The sequence below is a fragment of the Colossoma macropomum genome, unplaced genomic scaffold, assembly GCF_904425465.1.
Source record: "Colossoma macropomum unplaced genomic scaffold, Colossoma_macropomum, whole genome shotgun sequence".
Taxonomy (NCBI): domain Eukaryota; kingdom Metazoa; phylum Chordata; class Actinopteri; order Characiformes; family Serrasalmidae; genus Colossoma; species Colossoma macropomum.
In genome coordinates this window covers 14,732,113-14,758,350 of record NW_023494803.1, presented here as the reverse complement: position 1 = coordinate 14,758,350, position 26,238 = coordinate 14,732,113, and the positions used below count along the sequence as shown (strand labels likewise).

Below are 26,238 nucleotides of genomic sequence, written 5' to 3'. Positions count from 1 at the left end.
CAATTGGGGTGAAATGCAGACAATGCTTCCACATCATAAACTGAGAGAAAGAATAAGACGGATCTGGAATAAGGATCTTTTAGAACCAGTATAAATTTGTTGTTGACTGGTAAAGTGCCATTAGAAGCGGTGACAGAGTTAGAACCACTGCCGTGGGGTCCATCTGGACCACCCCAGGATGAGAGGCAGGGAGTTAGAAATCCACCTTACAGTTGTGAAAAGACAGGTACTTCAGGAAAGAGGACTACCAACACCTATATTTGTTAATAGAATTATGTGTTTGGGCCAGAATATTATCAGGAACTGTTCATGAAACCTGCTGTTACAGTGGGTAAAATAAAAGCAACTGTGAGTTGGGATAAGGCTGCTATCTTTGGCCGTAGAGTTACACCCAGAGCAGCACTTGGAATGCATTATTTTAAATCAGTGGAATAGATCAAACAAGATGAAAATGGATGTGGTGTATAGACAAAATTCTAAGATATTTGTCTATTTAAATGGAGAGAAATTGTGGGGAAGAAAAAGAAATTGCTTTAGGATGGGTAACACCTCTCCGATGGGTTAAAATACAGGGAACTGACCCATTATATGACATTTTACAGCCATATCCAAAACTGGAAGCAATAGTGTTGCATAGCACTAATTGGGACAACAGCCGTGTTAGTGCGCTCGTACGAGTGCAGCATGTCATCAGAAATTTACAAAATGAGCTGATTAAAGGAGATTTTAAACATGTCCCCTTGAATTAAGGAAAAGTTGTGTGAAAGGCATAGGTGGTGAAAACTTAACCGTATAAACTACTTGCGGTATTTAAACAAAAAAGAAAATAAGAGACATTACCAATTATATGAGCAATAACGGTCCTGTCTTAGCAGGAGAGAGACTGCAGCTGTGAGGGATAAGGAGAGAGATAGAGGAGGGTGGACCACGTGCACGCTCACACAGACACACACACACACACACACACACACACACACACAGCCCCTCCCATTGTGGAAGAAAGAGAAATCAACACAGTGAGCCTCGTAGACAGCTGTAACCTGTATAGGAAAAAAAAATTTAAGTACTACATTATAAAAAGTAGAAATACAATGGGGAATAAACTAGCTAAATTAGAACAAGGAGAAAAAATAACACCTTTTAGCTTAATGCTATCAAAAGGCATTGCATCTAAAAAGGAATTAAAACGTGGAAAAACGGAATAAACTAACACGATTTGAGGAACAGCAGTGGCCTCTTGGGGGATCATTTGAACTGAATTACGCACAATCGTAAAAAATTTAGAGGAAAAGGGAATAATTAAGACACAAGCTCAACTTGTTAAAAAATCAGAATAGACTAACAACTGTAAAAAGGAGAGTAAGAAAGACACAGGCCCAACTCGCTGAGAAGCAGCGTAGGCTGGCCATCCTGCAGGCCTTTAAAGAATGCTCCATACAGCTAAAAGAAAAAGAGCAGAGTTATGCACAGGCACAGGAAGCTGAAGAAAAGAGTAGTCAACATTTAAAAACAAAACAAGAGAGACCTTATGCACATGAACCCCCTGTTGTTCCAAAACGAAAGGATGTGGCTCATCAATATCTGATCCTCATTTCAAAAGAATGGACAGAGGCAGAAGTATAAATGATAGGATCTGTAAGGTTCAGAACTAATGATCCAGAGCAAGAAAAAACAAGAATGAGCAGCCAAGAGGGAGAGCTGATAAACATACAAGACTCAAGGTACAGTAGACCACTTTCACCTATGACAGAGCCTGCATCAATGATAAGTGCTGACAGAAACCTGCTTCATCAGAATTTTGAATCAATGATGACATATCCAACTAACATATGTTCTTCAGGAATCCGTCTGCCAGGTGGACCGATGATATCAGTGGAAGCCACACCCAACCAGGGGAATGCAGCAGCCCCAATGACTAAGCCAGAATGCAAAGGCTGGTCAGGATGTGGACAACAGACAATCCAAACAGGCATTACGTGTGATACTCCAATTTACCAACAAAATGAAGGAGAATTACTCATTGAACCACCTGAAGCAGCAAGAAGACAGCATGCTATACAAGATGAAGTAGATCAAATGCTTAAAGTCAAACAAAAAGAACAACAAAGACAAGAAGAACTGCAGCAAAGACAAAAAGCGCATAAGGAGCTGATAAAGCAGTTCAAGGCAGTATGAGACAACCTCACAGTGAAGATGAATGAAATGAAACAAAGAGCAGAGAAGAAGAGAAGCATCAAAAAACATGCAGGAATTCCAGAACAAGAAGAGGATTACCAAGCTTCTGAAACAGATCAAAGTGAAGATGAAGAATTCTGATCCATGCCTAAGCTTTCTATGCAATTAAGAAGAAAAAAACATGCTACAGGGCAAGCTACAGAGCTTCCTCTACTATATAAAGGGATGAAGTGCACCTATGTGCCCTGGTCATTCATGGACCTGAGAGGCCTAGTTGAGCAACTGCCAAACATGAATATTGGAGGTCAAAAATGGATCACTGCCTTTGAAGAACGTACAGCAGGACAACGATTGGCAATTGGGGACATCAAAGCTATTCTGTCACAGACAGTGGGAAAAGTAAAGATGGAAGCCATTTTAGGCCTAGCCAATACGGGAAGATTTACTGACACATCAGATGAAGATGATAGATCTTTAGAAGTATATCGAAATAGAATATGGGATGCTATCAGAAGAGAAAATCAATCAGTGATGGATCCCAGCCAACTGGAAACAATGGAGCTGAAACAAGGTGCATGTGTCAATGCATTCATCAGCAACTTTCAAAGAAAATGGCTAAAAGAAACAGGCTCAGCCTGGAATCAAACTGAAACTAATCAAAGGCTTTTTCAGACGATGCTCAAGAAGCTTGCCACAAGAAGTGCAACATGCACTCGATGAAGTTGTGGGATTACACAATATGGAAAGGAAAATCTTTAAAGATCATGTGATTCATCATGTGGAGATATACAGGACAAAGAAAGAGCAAGAAAAAGTAAACAGTGAGAAATTCGCAGCACAACTACAGAAGGCACAGCTGAATGAGTTGAAGAAAAAGGATAAGAAGAAAGAGAAAGCAGCCAATCAAGCTGCAGTAATAACCCTACAACATGGTGGAGCCTCAGTAATCAAGCAGCAAGATCAGTTAGTGTCTACTTCACAAGACAATATAATCACACAAGCAGCTGTCGTGACCCAGACGAATCAAGTACCAGCAATTATAGGAAATCATTTACGGCACCATTGGGACACATTCCTATACCAGATGGACCATTTAGACACTTAGTGATGGACTATGTAGACATGATAAAACCAGTTGGAAAATATTGATACGTGCTGTTGAAAATATTGATACGTGTTGATGTATTTTCTCGTTGGTTGGAGGCTCAACCAACTACTAGAGAAGACGCAGGTTCAGCTGGCAAGTTTCTGTTGAGAGAAGTCATACCTAGGTTTGGCATATCAGATAGAATTAGCTCAGATAATGGCCAACACTTTGTCAATAAAGTCACTGACATAATCACACAGGTATTAAGAATTAAACGCAGATTTAGATGTGTATATCATCCACAACATTAAACTGGGCAGGTGTTCCTGTTAAGCCTGGGAGGTTTGTTTGCGTTTCTGCCAAGCATCCAAACAGCTAGAAATGCAAAGTGAATAAATTATATTTAGTATAATCAACAAAGATTCATGAATTACACCATTAAGGCTTTAGAATTGCTAGGTCAGCAATTGGATGCTACTTCCTGCATGGCAGTACAAAACAGGTTTGCAATTGACATTATGAGGGCTCCAGATGTGTGTGTTTTAATTGGGAGTGTGTGTTTTTTTTTGGGAGTGTGTGTTTTATTTGGTGATGAATGTTGTACACGTATTCCAGTGCATATCGCTGAAAACGGTAATTTTGAACATGTACTAAATACTGGAGGTCCTTCTTTAATGACCAGAAATTGGTTTGATTGGTTATTCTCTGGCTAATGGAAAGCCATCTTAATAAGAATGGGGATAATTTTATTGGTTTTTGTTATGATTTTGGTTGTTTTGGGATGTTGTGTTATACCATTGGCATGCAATATGATTGGGAAAATTGTGTCTAATATGTTGGGACATTATCCAGTACAGCAGGATGAAAATCCTGCAGACAACGGCAACATCCGTTTAATTTGCCATATTGTACCTATGACTATGGACGTCTGATTGAGCCAAACGACATACTTGTGACCTCTCTTTGGCTTACATCAGCCTCTCTACATGGCGTAAAGTCACTGGGGTGGAAGAGGAAGATCATGCACTGTTTTGGTTACAATTGTTTGTGCTGATTTTAACTATTTATCCTTATTAACCATCATTACTCAATTATGTAATTTTCATTTATCTCTCACTCAGCGTATTCCCAAGTGTAGTATACACCCTTTTATTTTTTGTTTATTGTTAAATTTATCCACGTGTACTCTGTCCTCTAGTGCCATTACTTTGTGCTTTGGGACCTGTGACCAAGGTATTGGTAATGACAAATTTTTTCTTTAAAGATTTCTAATGAGTCTGGTTAACTTTTTGGCTAACACCGGTTGTCCAACTGCAAGGGGTTGGGGTCTGGACACTGGTTGTCGTCCTTGGAAAGAGCAATCGTTATGGGTGATTCTATTTTATGGCACATGAAAACACCTTCTCTTTTAGGGGCACCAGTATTAGGACGACAAAAAATTTCATATCAATACATATCGCGATAAATGTCAAATCATTATTTCTTTTAAGTTTGAAGGCTGATTTTTGCTCAGTTGTGGAGTGGTTACTTGCTGTTTTATCCTTTATAGTTGGAACATGACAAACACTTGCCAAACAGTGAAACACTTCCCAAACCTGTCATGGGTTAGTGGGAGAAAGTTTTGGGTCAGCTGTTTTTATCAGCTGGAAAAGCATGGCCGCAATTTTTGTAAAATTCATAATATAAAAAAGAAAACATTTTTAAATGTCTGGTGACGAGTGCTAGGCTATCTGATAACAAGTGCTAAACAGTTTAGTTTCTCAACAACAGCAGCTTTACATGGACAGCAAACATTAGCTGGCTCTGTATGTCAATGATGGATCACACTGCCTTACTGCCATCACTCCTAACACATCCATGTCAGAGCACATTACAGTATTCAAACAACAGTTAGCAGACATCTGGATTTCTCTATTCTATCATAGTAGTTTTAGGGGTGAAAGAACCGCATCAGACAAACAGTCCTTCTTTTAGGAACATTTAAACTGAAATTGGTGCTTTTTCTGTCTTGTTTGATCTTCAGTAACATCAATTCGCCGCGCTGTGCGAGTGACAGAGCACTGCTTCAAGTTAGCCAGCTGCTAAAAAACAGCTAGCCTGGGAAGCTAGCATTCTCCCACTTTCCAATGCCACTTACACAGCATCCCCAGTATACTCTCGTTTACATCTGTGCTGTATTTGTGGCATATATGTGGAAATCTGTGCATGAACCCATTTCTTTCTTTCACTTCTGTTGCTTGGGAATGCAATAATACTAAAATATGACTGAGTGCTGTAACAGCGCTGGAGTTATGTGGAGCAGACATGATTTAACACTGCTAAAGCTTGTAAGCATGTTAGGAAAGAGGGGAGTTCGCTCTAGGACAGTAAAGTTACGCCACTTATCTAGTCACTCGCGTCTGGTCACAGGAAAACAGAACGCTGATCGCTCCATTCAAACAGGGAATATATAACTCCATGTTTCAGACGTTGCCAAAGCATATTTGGCGACTCATTTTACTCGGAAATGTGCCCTCTTGTGGCGACAGCAGAGTAGTGTGGCTTTCCTTGCAGTAGAAAACACCACCAGGGCTGTTGCTAGAACGTGGAAATGTGAGAATGGTCTATTACATCGACCATTTCTTATATTTCCATCAAAGAAAGTTATACTATGATAATTATCCTCATTTTATTGCCCAGCCCTAGCTAGTAGCAGCTGGCTGTATACCGAGAGCCAGGGTGCCGGACATTAGAGGGAACCTGAAGCTGCTAGCTAGCCGTAGTGGTGCTCAGAAAACAATGTGGGATTTGTAGATAATTGGTCTAGGCTAGCTGCCTTGAGACGCCACTTAGGTTCCACCAAATAGAGACTGTGTTTGTCCCACCGCAAAAAAAAACCATTCATCCTTTTATTCATTTATCATCATTAACTGCTTAATCCAGATAGGGTCACGGTAGCAGTTGGGAGAGCAGAGAATCCCAGACGACCCTGTCCCCTGCAACTTCCTCCAGTTCATTCCTGGGGGACCCCAAGCCGCTCCCAGGCCAATCCCTCCAGCAGGTCCTGGGACAACCCTGGGGTCTCGTCCCAGTAGGCCGTGCCTGGTACACCCCCACCGGGAGGAGTCCAGGGGGTCCGGATCAGATTCCAGAACAACCTCAACTGGCTCCTCTCAATATAGAGGAGTAAGGACTCTACTCCGGGCTCATCCCGGATGACCAAGCTCTTCACCCTATCAAGTAGAGTGTAGCTCGCTGCCCTCCAAAAAAAGCTAATTTCCGCCACTTGTATTTGCAATCTCATTCTTTTGGTTATTACCCACAGCTCCTGACCATAGGTGAGTGTCTGGATGTAGACCAACCGGTAAACAGAGAACTTTGCCTTATGGCTGAGCTCCCTCTTCACCACTACAGTCCGGTTCAGTGACCACATTACTGCTGCTGCCTGTCCCAGCCTGCGGCCGATCTCATGATCCCTCTTTCCATCACTCGTGAACAAGACCCCGAGATACTCCTCAACCTGGAGCACGTCCTTTGGGCATGCCATCCGGGCTAGGACTTGGAGGTGCTGATCCGCATACCAACTGTTTCACACTCAGCTGCAAATCCATGCGATCCAGCCAAAAGAAAAACATCATCTGCAAATAGCAGAGACACCACCCTCTGGCCTCCACACATAATACCCTCCTGACCTCGGCTACGCCTTGACACCCTGTCCATGAAACTCATGAACAGGAGTGGAGACAAGGCGCAACCTTGGCGGAGTCCAACGCTAATACTGAAAGAGCCTGACCTAATGCGGAGTATACGAACACAGCTCTCACTCCGGGAGAACAGAGATTGTATGGCCCGCAGTAGTTAGCCCCGGCACCCCATACTCCTGGAGGTATAGCAGCCATTTACACAAAGCTTTAGGCTTGAACCATAAAGTAGGATACAAATTCTCTTCTTCTGAAATTCATTTTCTTATTATAAGCGATCGAGGAACAAATAAGAATTTATTTTCACTAATTACAATCTAAAGCCCACCAGGGCCGTATTTTTAGTTCTTGCATGAATTTACTGACTTACTTTCAAGTTTAAGTATGCTCTTGAATAAAGTAAAAATTGTCTGAAATTTAATATCCACTTTGATAAACCACAAGATCCACTATATAAGGCATTTATATCCATCTAAGACTTTGAAGTTTCACTTAAAATATAAAGGGGCCCACTTATTATTGCAGCCACGCCCTTGACTTAATTTTGACCTTTGGTATAAACATAGATCATATAGCCATTCTCCCCCAGAGCTCAGCATTCTCAGATAATTACCTAATTTCATATGAAATTTGCTTGAGTCGCAATGTATGTTCATTGCCATGCTATCGTGTTAAGCGGACTATAACGTTCCACAGCTGGCAGCTTTATCAGAAACCTCCCACAACTGACAGCATCTATCAGCTGCCCATCTAATCCTATCAAATTAGATATTTTGACTGAGTGCTTAGAGGACACTGTTCATTCTATTCCAGATAATGTGGCTCCAATAAAAAGTAAAAGGCAAAAAAGCTTGCCCCTCGGTACGAAGGTCATACTCGAGCTTTAAATTAGACAACTAGCATGAAAATGGCACCTGACTACACTAGAGGAATTCGAGTCCACATGGTGGGATAGCCTTATAGACTACAGAAGGGCACTTACTGCAGCACGCTCAACCTATCTCTCCTCTCTGACTGAAAATAATAAGAATAATCCTACATTATTTAGCACAATTTCTAAATTGACAAAGAACCAAACAGCTACTGGACCCCACATGCCATCAACGTACAGCAGCAATAATTTTATGAATTTCTTTAATAATAAAATTGAAACAATCAGGGAAAAAATTCAAAACGTGCAGTTAAACCTACTGCCTTATAAAGCCAATCTAGATCTTGAGAATATTGTAACTACTGCAGAGAGGCTGGAATTTAGTTTACTTCAACAAGCTGAGCTAGTTAAAATTATTTTCTCATCAAAATCTTCGAAGTGCATACTAGATCCAATTCCCACAGTTTTACTCAAAGAAATTTTGCCAGAAATAACCAAGCCTATTCTGTCAATAATAAACTCCTCTCATAGCCTTGGCTATATTCCAAAAACTCTTGAACTAGCAGTTATTAGACCTCTGATTAAGAAAGCTAATCTTGATCCCTGTGAGTTCATGTTTGCACAGGAATCGCATGTATGAAAAATTTCAGTCTGGATTTAGACTTCACTATAGTACAAAGACAGCACTAGCGAAAATTGTAAACAATGTCTTATTATTCTCTGACCAAGGAAATGTATCTTTGTTAGTTCTCCTTGATCTTGTGGGGCATTTTGTGCAATAGACCACTCTATCTTACTAAATAGACTAGAGTAAGTAACAGGAATAGCTACAGGAATAGCTCTTTCCTGGTTCAGATCTTACCTGACTGATCGCTATCAGTTTGTAAAAGTAAACGGTGAATCGTCTGTTCTAACAAAAGTAAAGTATAGTGTTCCGCAATGCTGTATTTTAGGACCTCTATTATTTACGTTATATATGCTACCACCGGGTACCATTATCAGTAAACATGGCATCAATTTTCACGTCGACGCTGATGACACAATTATATATAGCAACCAAACCAGATGACAAACTTCAACTTAATAAGATTGAGAACTCTCTCAGATAACACAGAGGTTCTTCTTCTTGGTCCAAAAGCTGCTAAAAAACAAACTATCTTAAGGTATAAACTTTACAGTTTCTCAGTTGCATCAGGGACAAAAAACCTTGGTGTCACAATAGATCCCAATCTGTCCTTTGATGCACATAACCAATATTACTAGAACAGTTTTCCTGCATCTCTGCAATATTGCCAAATTAAGAAATGCACTGTCTCTTCAGGATGCAGAAAAGCTAGTTCATGCATTTATTACCTCAAGGCTTGATTACTGTAATGCCTTGCTGTCTGGATGTAATGCCCTGCTGTCTGCTGTCTTCCAGCAAAAGCCTTAAAAAGCTTCAGTTAGTCCAGAATGCTGCAGCCAGAGTCATCAAATGAACCAGAAAGTTTCACCATATCAGCCCAGTTTCATCAAACCTAAACTGGTTGCCAGTTAAATTTCTCACTGATTACAAAATTCTTTTACTTACACATAAAGCTCTAAATGGCCTCGCCCCTCAGTACCTGAGTGAACTTCTCCCTTAAAAAGAAGTCTTAAAAATCCATGGATGAATGCAGAAATATACCAGCTTAAGAGAAATTGTCATAAATTGGAGCGCTTATGGAGGAAAACTAAACTGCAGCTACATAATGATATTCTCAAAGATCAGATCTCAATCTATAATTATGCTATGAAGATATCCAGATAGTCATACCTCTCCAGTGTAATTAATAGGCACAAAGATAATATCAAAATCCATCCAAATACACCATAGACCGACTAATTAACCCCAACTTTTCTGCTAGTGCGTCTCATGGTGATTTATCTTCTAAAATCTGCGAAGAGGTCGCAATTCATTTTCAAAATAAAATAGACCTGATACGACAGGGTATAGCTCAGCTAACTGAAACAAGCTACTATAAATGTTCCTGAAAAGCCTCCTGCATCAGTAATGACATATTTCTCTGTTATCAACTATCAGGAGCTTACAACTATTTTAAACAAACAAAGTTTGTCCACATGTGATCTTGACCCTGTTCCTGCTTCATTCCTTAAGATGGCGTTTGATTGTGTTCACAATGATGTTTTAACTATTGTAAATTGTTCTGTCAACAGGTGTTTTTCCAGACGCTTTTAAAACTGCTTTGGTGAAGTCTATGCTAAAAAAGAGTAGCATGGTACTAAATAATTTTAGACCAATTTCAAACCTACCTTTTTTAAGTAAAGTCTTAGAAAAAGTTGTTTTCAAACAACTAAATACATACCTAATATAAAACAATTTATATGAGAAGTTTCAGTCAGGTTTTCGTTCTAACCACAGTACTGAGACAGCACTGCCTCACGTTATGAATGACATCAGGCTCAGCGCTGATGCATAAAATCCTTCTATTTTGGTTTTATTAGATCTTAGTGCAGCTTTTATTAATGTTGACCACAAGATTTGAATCCAGCATCTTCAATGCTGAGTCGGCCTCTCAGGCACAGCTTTAGAAAGGTTTAAATTATATTATATAAGTAATAGGCAGTTCATGGTTTCACTTGGAAATCATTCATCAAAAAGATTTGCCATTTCTTGTGGAGTCCCTCAAGGTTCAGTTTTAGGGCCTTTGCTTTTCTCTTTGTTCATGCTACCTCTCGGTGATGTCATTAAGAACCATAGTATAAATTTTCATAGCTATGCTGATGACACCCAGTTATACATTTCTAGTTCTTCTGAAGATCAAGACTCTGTAGACAGACTAACCAGCTGTGTGTCAGATATTTCTCAGTGGATGTGGCAAAATTTTCTACAATTAAATCATGAAAAAACTGAAATACTGATCGTTGGTACAGAAACTCTGTTTTATCCTGCATGTAAACACAGTCACTAAAGTAGCTTTTTATCATTTGAGAAATATCACTCAAGTTCGGCCTTTTCTGTCTCAGAGCGATGCAGAGAAACTTGTTCATGCATTTGTTACAAGCAGACTTGACTACTGTAGTGCTCTTCTTACTGGACTTCCTAAGAAACCTATACATCCCTTACAACTCGTACAAAATGCGGCAGCGCACATTCTAACAAAAACAAAGAAGAGAGATCATATCACTCCTGTTTTAAAAGAACTGCGCTGGCTACCTGTATCATTCAGGATAGATTTTAAAGTTCTGCTACTAGTTTTTAAAGCTCTAAATGACCTAGCACCTGCTTACATCACAGAGTGTCTGTCCGTTTATGTTTCGGCACGTAATATAAGATCTGCATAAAAAGGCCTTCTACAAATACCCTCTGTAAAATACAGAAAACATGGAGAGACCTCTTTCAGTTATTATGTTTCTAAACTGTGGAATTCAATTCCACCTTTTATTAGACAGTCAAGCTCAGTGCTCACTTTTAAGAAGCTAAAATCTAAAAATGTATCTCTTTCACTTAGCATTTAATTAAAACTCTACGTCTTGTGGTATTTATCTTCTAATTTGATGTTTCATTTTTTCTGATTCTAAATAAATACTAATGATTTCTTCTATAACTATGTTTTATCACCTGTCTGTAAAGCACTTTGAGCTGCCACCAACATGTAAAGTGGTATATAAATAAAAAATATTATTATTATTATTATTATTATTATTATTATTGTTATGAACCATCATGCCTACTTCGATCACAAGGTGCTGGCTTACTATTATCTAGAATTAATAAAGTTACATCAGGGAGTAGCGCCTTTTCATACAAAGCCCCCCTGCTCTGGAACAGCCTTCCAGTCAGTGTTCAGGACAATGACACAGTCTTGGGTAAAAACCTACTTGTTTAGTCAAGTCTTTGGAAATTTGTTTTTCCTGTAAGAAAAAAGATGCCAATCTGGGGGGTTCATGGACCACAGCCAGACCACCCCCTCCCCCTTTTAATTGGGGTTTTGATAGACAACTGTAGCCTCGGGGCATCAGCATGCTTAAATGTAAGCAGTCACCAGGTTGTTGCCAAGTTTCAGAGAGTATAAAAAGATACCCTTTTTTTCTGGGCAATGAGATCATTGATTAATAAAGCTTTATTGGTTATGGATTGAGAATTCAAGCGGGCGAGGTTAAAGTAGTGATGATTGGGAAGGAAAGTTTCCACCAGTTTTGGAAGGGGACAAAGATGGCTGTTTATTTCACGGATGGCTTTAGTGTCGCGCCGGTGGATACTTTCATGTGTTCATATAGTTGGGATCCGCGCATCAGAGCCATCACAGCCCTAACTAAACAAGGGTCCTCTTTTTGAACGGTGGATGTAACATCAGTGTCGAGCAATTCCAAGTGTCCGTGCAGAGATTATACTACGCATAATCTAAGCGGGCATGACAGTCAAGGCTAGTTCAGTCTGGCAGTATTTAAACATTGCCAGATAGCAAAAAAACAAAAATACACAGCACGACTCAGGCCAAGAACAAAAACGGGCAGTAAAACTCTGGATACTGGCAGTAGACATGACAGAAAAGAGACAGTGAAAAGTCCAGAACTCCAGACCACACACGTCAGCCAAACAAAACTCACTACACCACCCAGCTAAGACTGTGAGAAGCACAAGAAGAAATGCTGTGACTTACCATAGAACAAACTATCAACAGTAACGAGGCAAGGGGGTAGAGATACACTAACCACAGATGCAGTCAGGGTGCAGGAGAAGAGGAAGAGGACTTGCTCAGACAGGTGATAAGCAGGTGTGCCATAGACATTATCACAAAGTAATATTCAACTGCCAAATGTGCACAGCAATGAGTTGTCTTAGCCTAAACCAGTTCTTAAAGAACTGCCTTCCTCTGTAATTTAATGAAGTTCCCATTAGCGAAAAATAACTTTCACCAAATTTGAGGTAAATCTGTCACATCTGAAGCTCACTGTTGCTTCTTTTTCTGATACCTGCATTATTTTTGTAATTATTTTTGCTGGCAGAGAGAAAGAAAAATGCTGCCCATGAATTTATCTGACATTGATTAAATACAAAACAGGACCATTTCATTCAGACATGAGATCACAAGATGGCAACCTCTAGTATAAAATGGGATATAATCCAAACAAATTCTCCAAAGAAACACTGAATAAAGGTTGTGACCTTAGAACATTGAAGTCAGTGCTGTGGGGGTTTGGGCGTGTTTTAAGGAAAAGACCCAAAGTTAGCAGTGGGGTGTTAATATAAACTGAAGAGAGAAGACATATGCTGACAATATACAAAGATGTAGGCTAAGACATAAGGAGTAAGTTATACACATATTTGTTAGTAGGACTTAATCTATGCATGCCATTATTAATATTTTTCCACAGATGCTTTCAGACTTCAGAAAGACTCATGGGCGATTTTTTCAATGCTAAAAACCTCGGGCTGAGGTGTCCCTAAGGCTTTTTTTGTTAAGCTAAAAAGGCTAAAGGCAAGAGTTTCACTATGAGTTCACTTTGCTTGTCACAATACAATTAAACTTGGTGGAATTTGTCAAGCAATGAGACAGTGTTAATGTATGACAGTCCTAATTCTTAAACCGAATTACTGTGGATGAGCTAAGGTCAGATTTCTTTTCTTTTAAAAAGGTGTTGCTTCGATTAAAAAGGAGAAATTTGCCCATAGTAACACAAATAGGTTTGTGCTTGAGGTGTCAAAAAACAAGGCCAAAAGCCCCAGTGGTGCTCTGGCTCCCCTTGGCCTGGTGTGGAACGCTGGCCATTAATAAGCACTCTGGCCAGGCCCTCTAGCTGTGGCTATCCTGGCCTAGAGACAGAGGCTGCATTGTGAGAGCACATTTCAGGTCAGTGGGTTTGGGACCTAATGAAAGCTCAGCACAGAGTTGCACTGTGCCTGTTTTTGTCCACCAGCAGATGGAAGGATTGCAACAACAGCAGCAAGATTATTTGCCTCTCATTAAGGCTTCACACAACACTAACTCCAAGCAAAAGACCTTTCTCCCACAACCCTGTTTATAATAAGTGCTCATGCTCAGAGTCAATCAGTTACAAGGTTCACGTCCTCTGAACTTTATTTTTATCTTAAGTTTAAACCAAATTATGGGCAAGAAAGTCATCAAAAATAACTGCTACAATAATAAAAAAAACTTCATGAGGAGAAATTAGACACTGTACTCCAGTCATATTTTCGTATTAGTGCATTCCCAAGCAACGAAAGTGAAAGAAAAGACGTGGGTTCATGCAAGTTAACTGAGGAAGCTGTGAGGCATTGGAGAGCGGGAGAACGCTATCTTTCCAGGCTAGGTGTTTTTAGCAGCTGGCTAACTTGAAGCAGCGCTCCATCACTCGCACAACACGATGAACTGATGTTACTGTAGATCAAACAAGACACAAAAGCACCTATTTTAGTTTAAACGTGGCTAAAAGGAGGACTCTGTTTGTCTAGTGTTAGATATATTGCGGTTCACCCCTCAAACTAATATAGAGAAATCCAGACGTCTGCCAGCTGGTGTCTGAATACTGTGATATACTCTGATATGGATGCGGCAGGAGTGATGGCAGTAGGACCGTGTGATCCATCACTGACGTACCAAGCCAAGCTAATGTTTGCTGTTCGTACTAGGCTGATGTTTTTGAGAAACTAAACAGTTTAGCACTGTTGGCCACTTGTTTAGCATTTGTAACAGGATAGCCTAGCACTCATCACCAGACAGCTAAAAATAATCTGTTTTCTTTATGACTATTACAAAAATTGCGGCCGTGCTTTTCCAGCTGATAATAACAGCTAACCAGAAACTTTCTCCCACTATCCCAAGACAGACTTGTGAAATGTTCCACTGTTTGGCAAGTGTTTGTCGTGTTCTGAAAGAGAGAGAGAGTTTATGAAGCTGCCTACTGATGACTTCCAGTGTGTTGTCAGAGTGAGACACAAAGAAGTGGGACAACACAGTCCAGCATTGTTCAGTGTACTTTTGCTGTCCTATTGAACATGTGGTTGATTACTGTTTCTGGCATTGTGTGTGTAGACAAAGTGTTATGGGAGGCTTAATAAGTGGGAGAAAATTAAAATCACAATTATCTGTGCTGCCCGAACTGTTTTCATCATTAAATTTACAAGGGCAAAACATCAGAATGTATCACAAATAGGGAGGAAGGCAGCAGTCTTTTTCATTAGTTGGAATGTCAAGGGTCTAAAGGGACCAGTTAAAAGGGCCAAGATACTGGCCCACATGAAAAGTTTAAACACAGAAATTGCATTTTTGCAGAAAACACTCATGTGTATAGCAGGCTACACTAGACGTAGAAAGCCATAATATAAGAGCAAGAGAAACAGCAATTTTAATTCATAAAAAAAAATAAAAAATGATCCCAGATCCCAATGAATGATTCAGTATAGTATCAAGCTCTCTCTTTCATATCCCTGTTGCCTTAGTCCGTGTGCATGCCCTCAACTGGGATGACAGTAGTTTTATTAACAGGTTAACTTGTTTGCTACCTGACTTGAATTTGTACAGTCTAATTTTGGGCGGAGACTTATACTGTGTGACAGATCTGGTCTTGGATGTTCAAACCCTAAATCTAACCCTTCCCTCTAAAACACTGGCTTTCTAGACCCGTGGAAATTTTTGTTTATCCAAATAAAAGGGAGATTTCATATTTTGCCCATATTCATCATTCGTTCTCATGGATTGACTAATACACACACACACACACACACACACACACATTACATTTTCCATAGCACATAATAAAGCACAGAAAGAGCAACAACAGCAACTCAGACTATTTTTTACAAAAAATTCTCCTCCAAACTATCTCCCCTTCTTCTTGAATTGTTTGATGACTCATTTAGCATTGCGACATTACTGCAAAGTCTCACAGAAGCATTCATCTCTCCTGAAGCTAGGCAAAGATGGGTCTCTCACAGGCTAAGATACTACTCTTTCAGGCTGATTTCACTTTTAAAAATTTTGGCATCCTTGCTTCCAGAACTAGTATATTGCCCAGTATAATTTCAGAAGACCAGACTGGTGTTGTATAAAATTGTCACTCCTTCACCAACATAGTAGGCTGGAGGCTCTTTAATGTTATATACTTTCTTGCGCCCAGGGATATCCCAGAGGTGGTGGTTTCCCTGGATGCAGAAAAAACATTTGACAGAATTAAGTGGAAATATCTTCGGTCCAAAAATCATCTCCTAATTCACCTGCTATATCCCTCCCCTAAAGCATCAGTAGTAATTAACAAATTACGTTCACAGTATTTCCCACTCATAAGAGACACGCGACAAGGGTGCCATCTTAGTCCTCTTTTATTATAGCAATTATACCTGTCCATTAAACTGAGAACACTATAAATAGTAGAAGATATTCATTGTACAGGTACAGAACATACAGTCTTCCTGTATGCATTTAACCTAGTACTATTTTTATCAATCTATCAATCAAATAAATGATTCAGTCTTTATTTTCACTCAGAAATACATTTAGGGTGACCATCATTTTCACTGCGCATTTACAGCATAAAGGGATTGAAAAAGAAATTAAAATGGAATTTTAATTTGTCCCTAACATCATAGAGATTGGTTATGAATTTGGTAAATCCTCAGGATATAAATGAAATCTTTCTAAAGGAGAGTGTTTCCATGTTAATAGTCTAGCCAAGCAAGTCAGTGAGACAGAGCTGCCTTATTGTGTCTAAAAAGGTATCTAGGAATTAAAATCACTTCAGCTTTTTCTGATTGCTTGGATTTCTGATATTTCAGGAGAATTTTGTACCCCTTATTTCTAAAGTTAAATCAGACATCTCCCACAGAGTTAGGGTATGCTGCACTTGTCCTTTGTAGGCAAAATTAACTGATTTAAAATAAATACATACTTTCTTCCCATTTTTTGTCATTTTTTGTATTAGTAGATAAGCTAATGTTGTCATCCTAGAATAAGCAAGGAACTCCTCAAAAGAAGTAGCCTACAAGGAGGGTTTATCTCTTTCTAACCTAACAAGGTATTACTGGGCTGTAAACTTACAAAAACTTCAATTCAGAAATTCAATTCAGAGACTAATTGGTGTAAAGCTGAGGTAAATTTCTGTATGTCCTTATCTCTTGTTGCCCTTGCTACCACAAAATTAACTTTTTCCTCATCACAACATACTTCATCCCCAATTGTACGCTGCACAGATTTTTCAGTGTTTCAGTTTATTTTGTTATTTTCAGATCCGTCACTTTATTCACAAAGCTCAACTTCCCCCCTTTTAACCACCAGCTCCAGCTTTAGACAGTATCCTTCCAACCCGATGCATCTTAAAGGCCAGATCTCAAGTACCTTGAACACAATTTTTCCCTGTTAAAAATTTATGATTAGATGAGTTCTGAGCAGACAGAAGACCCAGGTATAGAAATATCTGATGAAAGTTGGCCCAGTGCTCTGAAAAGAGTTAATGGAACAACTTAATGAGCAAAAGTAGACCTGACCCACATGTTCTGGTCCTGTCTAACAACTGAGGGTTTTCATCATCTATATTCAAAATACTGAATAAGGCACTTGATTCAGATGTATAGTGCTATATAGTCGCAATCAAGCAGGAAACCAAACAATTGGACAAGAAACAAAGAAATGTCGGCCACTGAAAGAAATTTTGGCAATGGCCATGTACAGAGCTAAGCAGACACAGCCACGAAGGCAAAGAAGTCATACAGAACAGGAAAAGAGTACATAGCGCTGCTTCGGTCCTCTTGGATTTTCATTGTCTTCTGCCTGCACGTTTCTATTGGTTGATGTGCCTCCTTTTGCTGCGTTGCAGCAAAATTTGAAATGGTTTGAACTTTTTTGATGGTCAACGAAGCGTCTTTTTACTGCATACAGACATGTTTCTAGTCTGACAGAGCTGACAGAGGTTGCATCAGCTGCTAGTGTGTAGGCACCCTAAAGCAGAGTTGTCATTCACGGCAGCACTACAGTGATGCATGAGCATCTGAAATGCAAGCACCCTGGAGCCGTGATGTCTAAAGTATTTTCTACCACTTCGCTCTTTAGCCTACTAATGTTAGTATCGTAATGTTTGTTAGTTTACCCGTCGAAAAACAAGGTCTCATGGACTATGCTTTGCTAAGAGAATGCTATTTCAGTTATGTTAGCTAACGTGTTAAGTGCAATAGTTAATCAGTGATTCATGAGTAGACATTAGCCTAACTTCACCCTGTCTCGTTTTCCCTATTTTTGCTTCCGTTGATACCAGCCTTTAGTGTACATAGTAAACCTTCTCCGCTTAACGGTAGCTAGTTAGTCTCAGTGTTGGAGCACATCAGTAATTCAGTTGTAAGATATTTAACCTGTTATGGTTTACTTGGCCTAACCAGCACACTATCTTTGATAAACTACGACACAAAGCCTTCAACTTGTGATAATTAATACAGCTGTTTTGTTCTTTCTGTTAATAGCACTAAGCAAAGGCGTGTGAATGATATTGTATATTGTATATAAGCGAGGCTCATGCCCCCCTGAAATGGCTAAGGTCTTGACAGAAAGCATCCTCAACATGGTTGTCAATGACATGAGACCAATATCCACGGTTGAATGTGAGGGCTTTAAGCAGATGACAAAAACACATTCCACATGATTATACCTTACCTTCCAGAACTCATTTTATAAAGCTCATGAAGGCAAAGTATGAAGCTACTATTGGTGAGGTTAAAGATGCTCTTAAATCAGCCAAGAACAAGATTTCCCTGACAGCTGGTGCCTGGACCACTGTTGCCACAGAGGCATATCTTGGCATCACCTGTCATTTTATAAGTGATGAGTGGGAGCTCACTAGCTTCTACCTTACAACCATGCCACTAGAACAACGGCACATTAGACCTATCATTGTTGCATGGATTGAGGAGACTGTGGAAATGCTTGAGATCCCTCCAAGCAAGATTCTGGCAGTTGTCCATGACAACGGCTGGAACATTGTGCTGGCAGCAAACATCTTGCAGGAAAAACATGGGTGGATGTTTGCCCGCTGCGCAGCCACACTTTACAGCCGATGGTCAATCATGCACTGAAACACCCCTAGATCAGTAAAGCACTACGAGCAGTGTGGTGTCTTGTGGAGCACTTCAAACGAATGAACTGGCTTCAAGCAAGCTGAAAACCAAGCAAAAACCGAGGGGGACCCTGGAACACAAACTTGTCCAGGACATCTCTACCAGGTGAAACAGGACCCATTATATGATGCACCACCTGCTGAAACAGAGATGGCCACTGACTGCGACTCTGACCCAGCTACAAAACAGAGAGGGAAACAGACCTTAAAGCTAATCAGTGGACACTGACAGAAAAACTGGCAAAAGCTCTTCAGATCTTTGAATGTGCCACTATCTGCTTGAGTGGTGAAAGTCTGCCAGTCTCTCCCAGACTGCCTATGATACAGCTCCAGTGCAGGCCTTCCAGACAGCTGCTTCAGAAGAGATCAGTGCATGCCAGTCAAGAGAGGTCACTGCCACAGATGACAACCCAAGTAAACAGATCTTGGCAGCTGCACTAGATCCACATTTTCAAAAACTGAAATTCCTGACACGAGAGGAGAGGTTTAGTGTTCAGAATAAAGTCTGAACTCTGGCCTTACAGTTCAGCGCACCAGTGGGAATGAAGCCACAGCATCAACTGTCAGGCATGCCACAACCTCAGCTGAGAGAACTCCAAGCAGAGTTCTGTTTCAGCTATCAATCACTGCTTGGATGTGACTCAACAGACAGTGAGACAAATGAGCCAGATGATTTAATAATTTAAACAGGAACAGTAAATATTAATGAACATTTAAAACCAAATATAACATGCCAGATTTAGCCTCCACCTCCAGGCTAATTTTCATTTGTTGTCTTAAGGCAGGTGCTGGTGTACTTCGGAAAGCAAGCCATCTCAAAGACAGATAGTCCCCTGTCTTGGTGATAGCTGAATGAGGCAAAGTATCCAACTCTTGCATCACTAGCCAAATCATTCTTGTGTATTCCTGCTACTTCCACTCCCCCGCTGAGCGTCTCTTCTCAGCAGCTGAGAACATTACCTAAGAAGAGAGCCAGCCTCCGAGGCACATCAATATCACGTTCCTGCACTGCAATTTAAGGCTGCTGCAAACTATCGCTAATAGTTAATTTGGACTGGAAGATGTTACATTTGAAGCCTTATTTGAACCTTTGGGCCTCCAGACCCAGCAAGATTTTATATAGGATGGACTATTTATTAACTTTTACAAACTTGCGAATGTCACATTAAGAAAACGAATTATATAGTTTGTTTTTGGCTTGCAGAGTTAAGACTTCTGCAATTTAACAGCCCCTCATGCTGGGGCAGAGGCTGCTATTTTGAGTTTCATTTTTGCACATTATCTTTATTTGAAAGCCTTCTTGCACTTTAATTAGTATTATTCAATTAGTTGATTTCACTTTCATTGTGATTACATGTATTAATGTTACAAATACATTTAATGAAGCTATCAAGCATAATTTTCATATTTATGTTACATGGGTCATTATTTTAATTTGTTATGGGAACTTAAGACAGAGATAACAGGGTGACACAGTTTTGCAGACTTGAGCAGGTAAGGTAAAACAGAACAGGAGCCACACTCACAGGAAGCACAGATGAAGGTCATGACAGAAATAGTCGTTGACTAATCGAGAAAATAATCGACAGAGAATACTCCCAGAAAATACATCACTGACAAAAAACACCTTTGACTTTGCCTCTTTGTTGGCTCAGATCAGCACCTCCATAGTCCATGGCCCTGAAAAGGATGGCACATCCACTCCAGGTAAGGGGACAGGACCTGCCCCACGTGGAGAAGTTTAAGTATCTTGGGGTCTTGTTCATGAGTGATGGGAAGTGGGATTGTAAGATTGGCCATAAGCTGGGACAGGCAGCAGCAGTAATGTGGCTGCTGCACTGGACTGTAGTGGTGAAGAGGGAGCTGAGCCATAAGGCAAAGCTCTCTGTTTACTGGTTGGTCTACACCCCAACCCTCACCTATGGTCAGGAGCTTTGGGTAATGACCAAAAAAAGGAGACGCTACTTCTCCACATTGAGAGCCACTATTCCTCCACATGGAGAAAAGCCAGTTGAGGTGGTTCTGGCATCTAATTAGGATGCCCCCTGGCCACCTCCCATTGGAGGTGTACCCGACACGGCTAACTGGGACAAGACCTCAAGATCATCCTAGGACCTACGGAGTCTTCTGGGATTCTCTGCTTTCCCTACTGTTACCACGACCCAGGCTGGATCAATCAGTTTAAGAAGTTGAATGAATGAATGAATAAATGAATGGCTGAGCTGGAGCTGAATGTCCTCTTAAGCCAGACATACGCTGTATGATTTTAGAAATCTTGTTCTTGGGTGAGTCACACTGTACATTTGAATAGACCACTGTGTATGCACAAAGCCTCCAAATTTATATATTCTCACGGTATGAGCTTAGTCCATGCTATGTGAAATGTAGCCTCTACAGACAGGTCTGTCTACAGAGACTTTCAAGCTTTTTCAGAGCAGCTAATACGGTGCAGAGAAGCTAAAACCAGTCAATCGCGATGCCTAAAAAAAATAAACATAAAGAAAAAAAAAAACAAACAAAAAAAAAAATATATATATATATAGAGAGATATACACACACATATATACATACATACATACAAATACATATACATATACATATACATATATATATATATATATATATATATATATATATATATGTATATGTATATATATATACACACACATACGTATCAATGTTTATACTTGGCAAATTCTACTCAGTCAAACAGAGTAAAGTCAGCAGATACAGACTTTGGTAGCAAATGGTGTTTTTTTTCCTATCCAATGTGTCTCCATCCATATTGGGAAAGCAGTTGTATTTGTGCGTGTTTAAAAGGACAATCACATAATGTAGGTCTGGCGGGAGTCTGTCAAGGTGGAATGTGTAAAGTGACCAATGGCTTTGTGCCTGATGGTCACGAGGTCAGAAACATTTCTCTGTATGAGCAGAGCCTCGTTTACTGCCAGCTTCAGTCATCTGTTCATTAGCACGGCAGTGAACACTCGGCTTATGTCAGACGGTATCAGCAGGTGTTAGATAGTTGGTATTGGTGAGTATGAATAAATGTATGAGTAAATGAGCCTAGTATCAGCCTGGTTTTCGATACCAGTATCAGAATTGATGCATCCCTACTCATTTCATCATATATTTACATCACAACCAACAGAATTTCAATTGTTTTTTCATTGCACAGACTAAGGCAAATACATGTATCATTAAATAATAAAAGAAAGCAAAAAACATTATAGAAAACATGTCAGGGGGCAATAACAAAAAAAACTAAGGAACAAGTACAATAACATGTTTAGGGGCAGCTTAGCAGAGTAGAGAGCAGAGAGGTTAGTCCACTGAACTTCTCTGTACACTAACATTTGCAGCTAAAGTCCACAGTCACTCAACTGTATATTGATCTTTCAATTTCTATTTTTAGAATTATCATAAAACTACAGATTTAGGCATACAGTAAGACGGGGCAGGCGAGGAGGAGTGGCATGCATTTATAATAGTGACCTTGACTGCAAAAATACAGCTGTGGGTGAAATTTTTGTGTTTTAAATTTGTTGCCGTCAACTATTTTAGCATCATTTGAATGTTATTAATTATAATATATATACCTCCAAAGCAAAACTGAATTTTTTGGCAGAAAATCAACTTACTGATAATCCATCAGACAATAATACATTCTAAAGACATTTGATTTGAAGCTGCACATGGGCAGCTCTACCCAAAACCTAGGTCACATTCTGTGTCTGGTGATCACTAAAGGTTTAAAACACAAACAAGTCCCCCATCTTTCATCTCAGATCATTTCTGTATATTTTTTTCAAGCCAGTGTAGAAGTAAGAAAGAAAGTGTCAGAAAAACTATTTGAAAAAGCGTTACATTAACTCAGAAACCATTGAGAGGTTGATTTAATTTCCTTTTAACTTAATCTGTCATTGTCTTGTCTATTACTGTTGAACTCCTGTCTGTAAAGCACTTTGAGCTGTCACCAGTATGAAAAGTGCTGTTCAAACAAAAATATTATTATCGTCTCTGACTACAAGGTGGATCAAAAAGGCAAAAATGTATGCATAATAGTCTGGAGAGAAAGTGGACATGCAGTTTTTAAAAACTCTAGCAACTCAGCCTTGTCTGATCCACTCATACCAGTGCAACACATCACTATGATGACAGTGTCACTGCAGTGCTGAGAATGATCCACCACCCAAATAATACCTGTGCTGCGGTGGCCCTGAACATTGACATAGAACAGAGTGAAATGATTTTTAATCATTTATTAACTGAAATAACTGAAGTAAATTGTATTTTTTTTTATTGTGTAAAATAAGTAGGTACAGACCTGAACAATACATTGATAAACCTGTAGCAACTTTTCTGACTCTGGCAAACTAGCGCTAAATGTTTCATGTGCAAATTTGTCATTTGTCTTATAAAGCACTTTTCGTACGGGTGGCAGCTTGAAGTGCTTTGCAGATGATAAAGCTTAACAGTAATAGAAGAAATTATGAGTACCAAATTAAAATCAAATAAGGGAATGACAGATCAATTTAAAAAGATAATTATCACAAAGACAGAGAATTTTAATTAAATGCTAAATTAAAGCAACACATACACTCATGTCTACGAGCATCAGACAATGCTGGAATTTAGTAAATCTTAGTCATTCATGCAGTAAGAGTTGTTGAGCCATTGATTTCTTGGACAGATGGGACCAGCACGTTCCGAGACCATGGCTGACCACTGGAGGCACACCAGAGACACCGCTAAATGAACGCACTAGCTACGCTATGCTGATAGCTATCACCATAAGAGACTGGCCATTCCTTCCACATATATCTCTCTAATGCAGCGTTTCAACCTTTTTCAGTTATGGCATCCCTATCTAAAATGTATTTAAGAAGTGCACTCTGCATCCCTCTGACAGCCAACATATACACACACGCATGCGTGCATACCACATAGGCATATACATAGCACTGCTGAGCTACCACAGGATGAAGCTGGTGGCTCAGATTCAGAGTTATCTGATTCTGGAGCCTTTCTTTTCAAAAACTGTTTCATGCTATTTTTGACGAAGCCAGACAGCACCCTTCTCTAATGTACGCTCCTTCGTTAACAACCTGGACACAAATTACCTCTGCAACTGCACCTGACTACACAATAGAAGATGAGGGACAGCAGAAAGATCCCTAATTCAGCTATTCATTATTGCGTTCTCTGGCTTATTCCAACAAGAATTCAAATTGGTACATTACCCACCAATATTGCCCCTCCCTCGGGAATACTGGCATTACAGATTTTGGAATGAGAATTTTTACTACTGCTTGTCATCATACACAGCTTCAGTTAAGCTCCACCTACTGGCGTGTATGCACACTTTATGTAGTAGTATGTGTGTATGCAACAGAAAATGGTATCGTATTCCCTACTGTGATACCGATACAGCATTGGTGCAGCACTAGTTTTGATGTCAAATAAGTAATCAGTTAACTAGAACTCTGAAAAAATGTTGCATTTTTTTTATGTTGGACCAAAAAAATAAACAAAACGTAAATGCACTATAAAACTGTACTTCAACTGTACCAGTTGGGTTAGTTTACCAATAGCCAAGTATTTTACCATTGTTCTGTATGACTGTAGTAATCCCTAAAAAAAAAAAAATCTATATAGACTGTAGTATTCTTATTGTATAATTTCAGTTATATTAATGTTTGATTAAACAATATTACGGAGTATAGCATTGATTGGTCAATACTTTCTCAAATGAACAGCAGTAATAAGTGCTGACCTCATGTGCAAGACTTTGGGCACAGTCCGTGAGGGGAAAAGGAGGACTTGGCCGGTTCATGTGCAGTGCCACAGCATTGTGGATGTGGAAGGCCTTCTGGAAGTCAGGCTTTTGCACAAGCTGTAGCACCAGCTCCACGTCCTCCTGACTCTGAGCGTCCCCCAGACAGTGCTGTACCTGCTTCAAAGACATCAGCAGCTCCTCCAGCTCTATTTAAATACACAGACAAAAGGAAAGTGCAAGAGTGAGCAAGAGAGAGCAGGAATGCAAGAGCAAAAGAAAAAAAAAAAAAATCAGGTTTTGCTAATAGCAATAACTTATAATAGGTTATAAATAATAACTTACGCAAAATATGAATTTATTATGAATAGAATGATTTGTAAGTAAATAGAACATGCTAGAATATAGAACATAGGCATTCTAACACTGGAGACAGTAGTTAGTGAACTCACTATATAACAGCACATACCTGGCAATCATTCAGCCATTAAAAAAAAAGAACACAGATGCTGGCTCTCTACATCCCATTCATTAACAGGCCTAAAGAGTAGCCTAAATGCCAAACACCTTAACAGCAAAGTTTAAATAAACATTGTACTGAACAGAAATATCACTATTAATTACACTGGCCTCTCTCGACTAATCTTTACTTTTATCTCTGAAATTCTTCTCTTCTCTTGAATGAAGAAGGATGTGCGAACAGCTAAGTACTTTCATAAAAGAGAGTTTTTTTGTCTTAACTCACTAAGTGGGTGGCTGACATTGAATCTCAAACGCCATAAGACCTACAACCTCTTTTCACTCATGAGATACTTTAGGAGAAAAAAGAGAAAAAGAATTTCCCCACTCAGAGTGGGTCAAGCAAATTTAGAGGGAGTAAGAACTAAGGAATGCAAGGACAGCAGAGGACATGCAAAAACAAAGAGATGCTGGAGAAATGGAAACAGTGCAGTCAGTCCATGCACAGTCAGAATGACTTGTAAGAAGCTTTTTAATTAAGCTCCCCCTCGCAAGGTCCTCAGCTCCCTTTCTCAGGAATTCACAAACACAGACACACTTCCTTAGATGCATGGAATTTCTACTTCCCTTATTAATTCACTTCCTCCCTTGAACATATGACGCACCACCCTGAGAGAATGAAAGCCTATTCAAAATCCTTGGATTCACTGACATGATTCACTGACAAGTGTCCAGCCCAGGGGTCGACAGTGCCTGGTGCCTACTTCCCTGGCTACAACATTTCTTGTTTTGGCCACTTAAAGAAATCTCAGCCTGTGGCCTGAGTGGCATTTGAAATTTTTTGCATTTTTCCCCTTTTAAGAAACCATCAGAGCAGTTGAATTTTCACACTTACAGAGATGTCCATTAAGGGATGCACCAATACCACTTTTTCCCTTCTGATACAGACACCTGATCCTTAAGTATCGGCCGATACTGAGTACAGATACCAATATAAATTCTCTTACTTAACTAGCTAGGTCCTTACTTACTTGTATTTATACAATTATACTTTCTAAATATTTTATTTTGGTAAAAGTCATATTAACAAACTGGAGAAGGTCTGCTTCAA

The 26,238-nt window shown here is 39.6% G+C and overlaps 1 protein-coding gene across 4 annotated transcripts in view; it reads right to left on the bottom strand.

The window, feature by feature from the left end:
- Positions 1–26,238, bottom strand: part of mpp5a (membrane protein, palmitoylated 5a (MAGUK p55 subfamily member 5)) — a 72,997-nt gene that overhangs the window by 13,083 nt on the left and 33,676 nt on the right. For all 4 annotated transcript variants that reach the window (XM_036594174.1, XM_036594176.1, XM_036594175.1 and 1 more), the window contains exon 3: positions 24,669–24,877. In XM_036594174.1, coding sequence (XP_036450067.1) covers positions 24,669–24,877 — 209 coding nt within the window. The remainder of the gene's footprint in view (positions 1–24,668; positions 24,878–26,238) is intronic.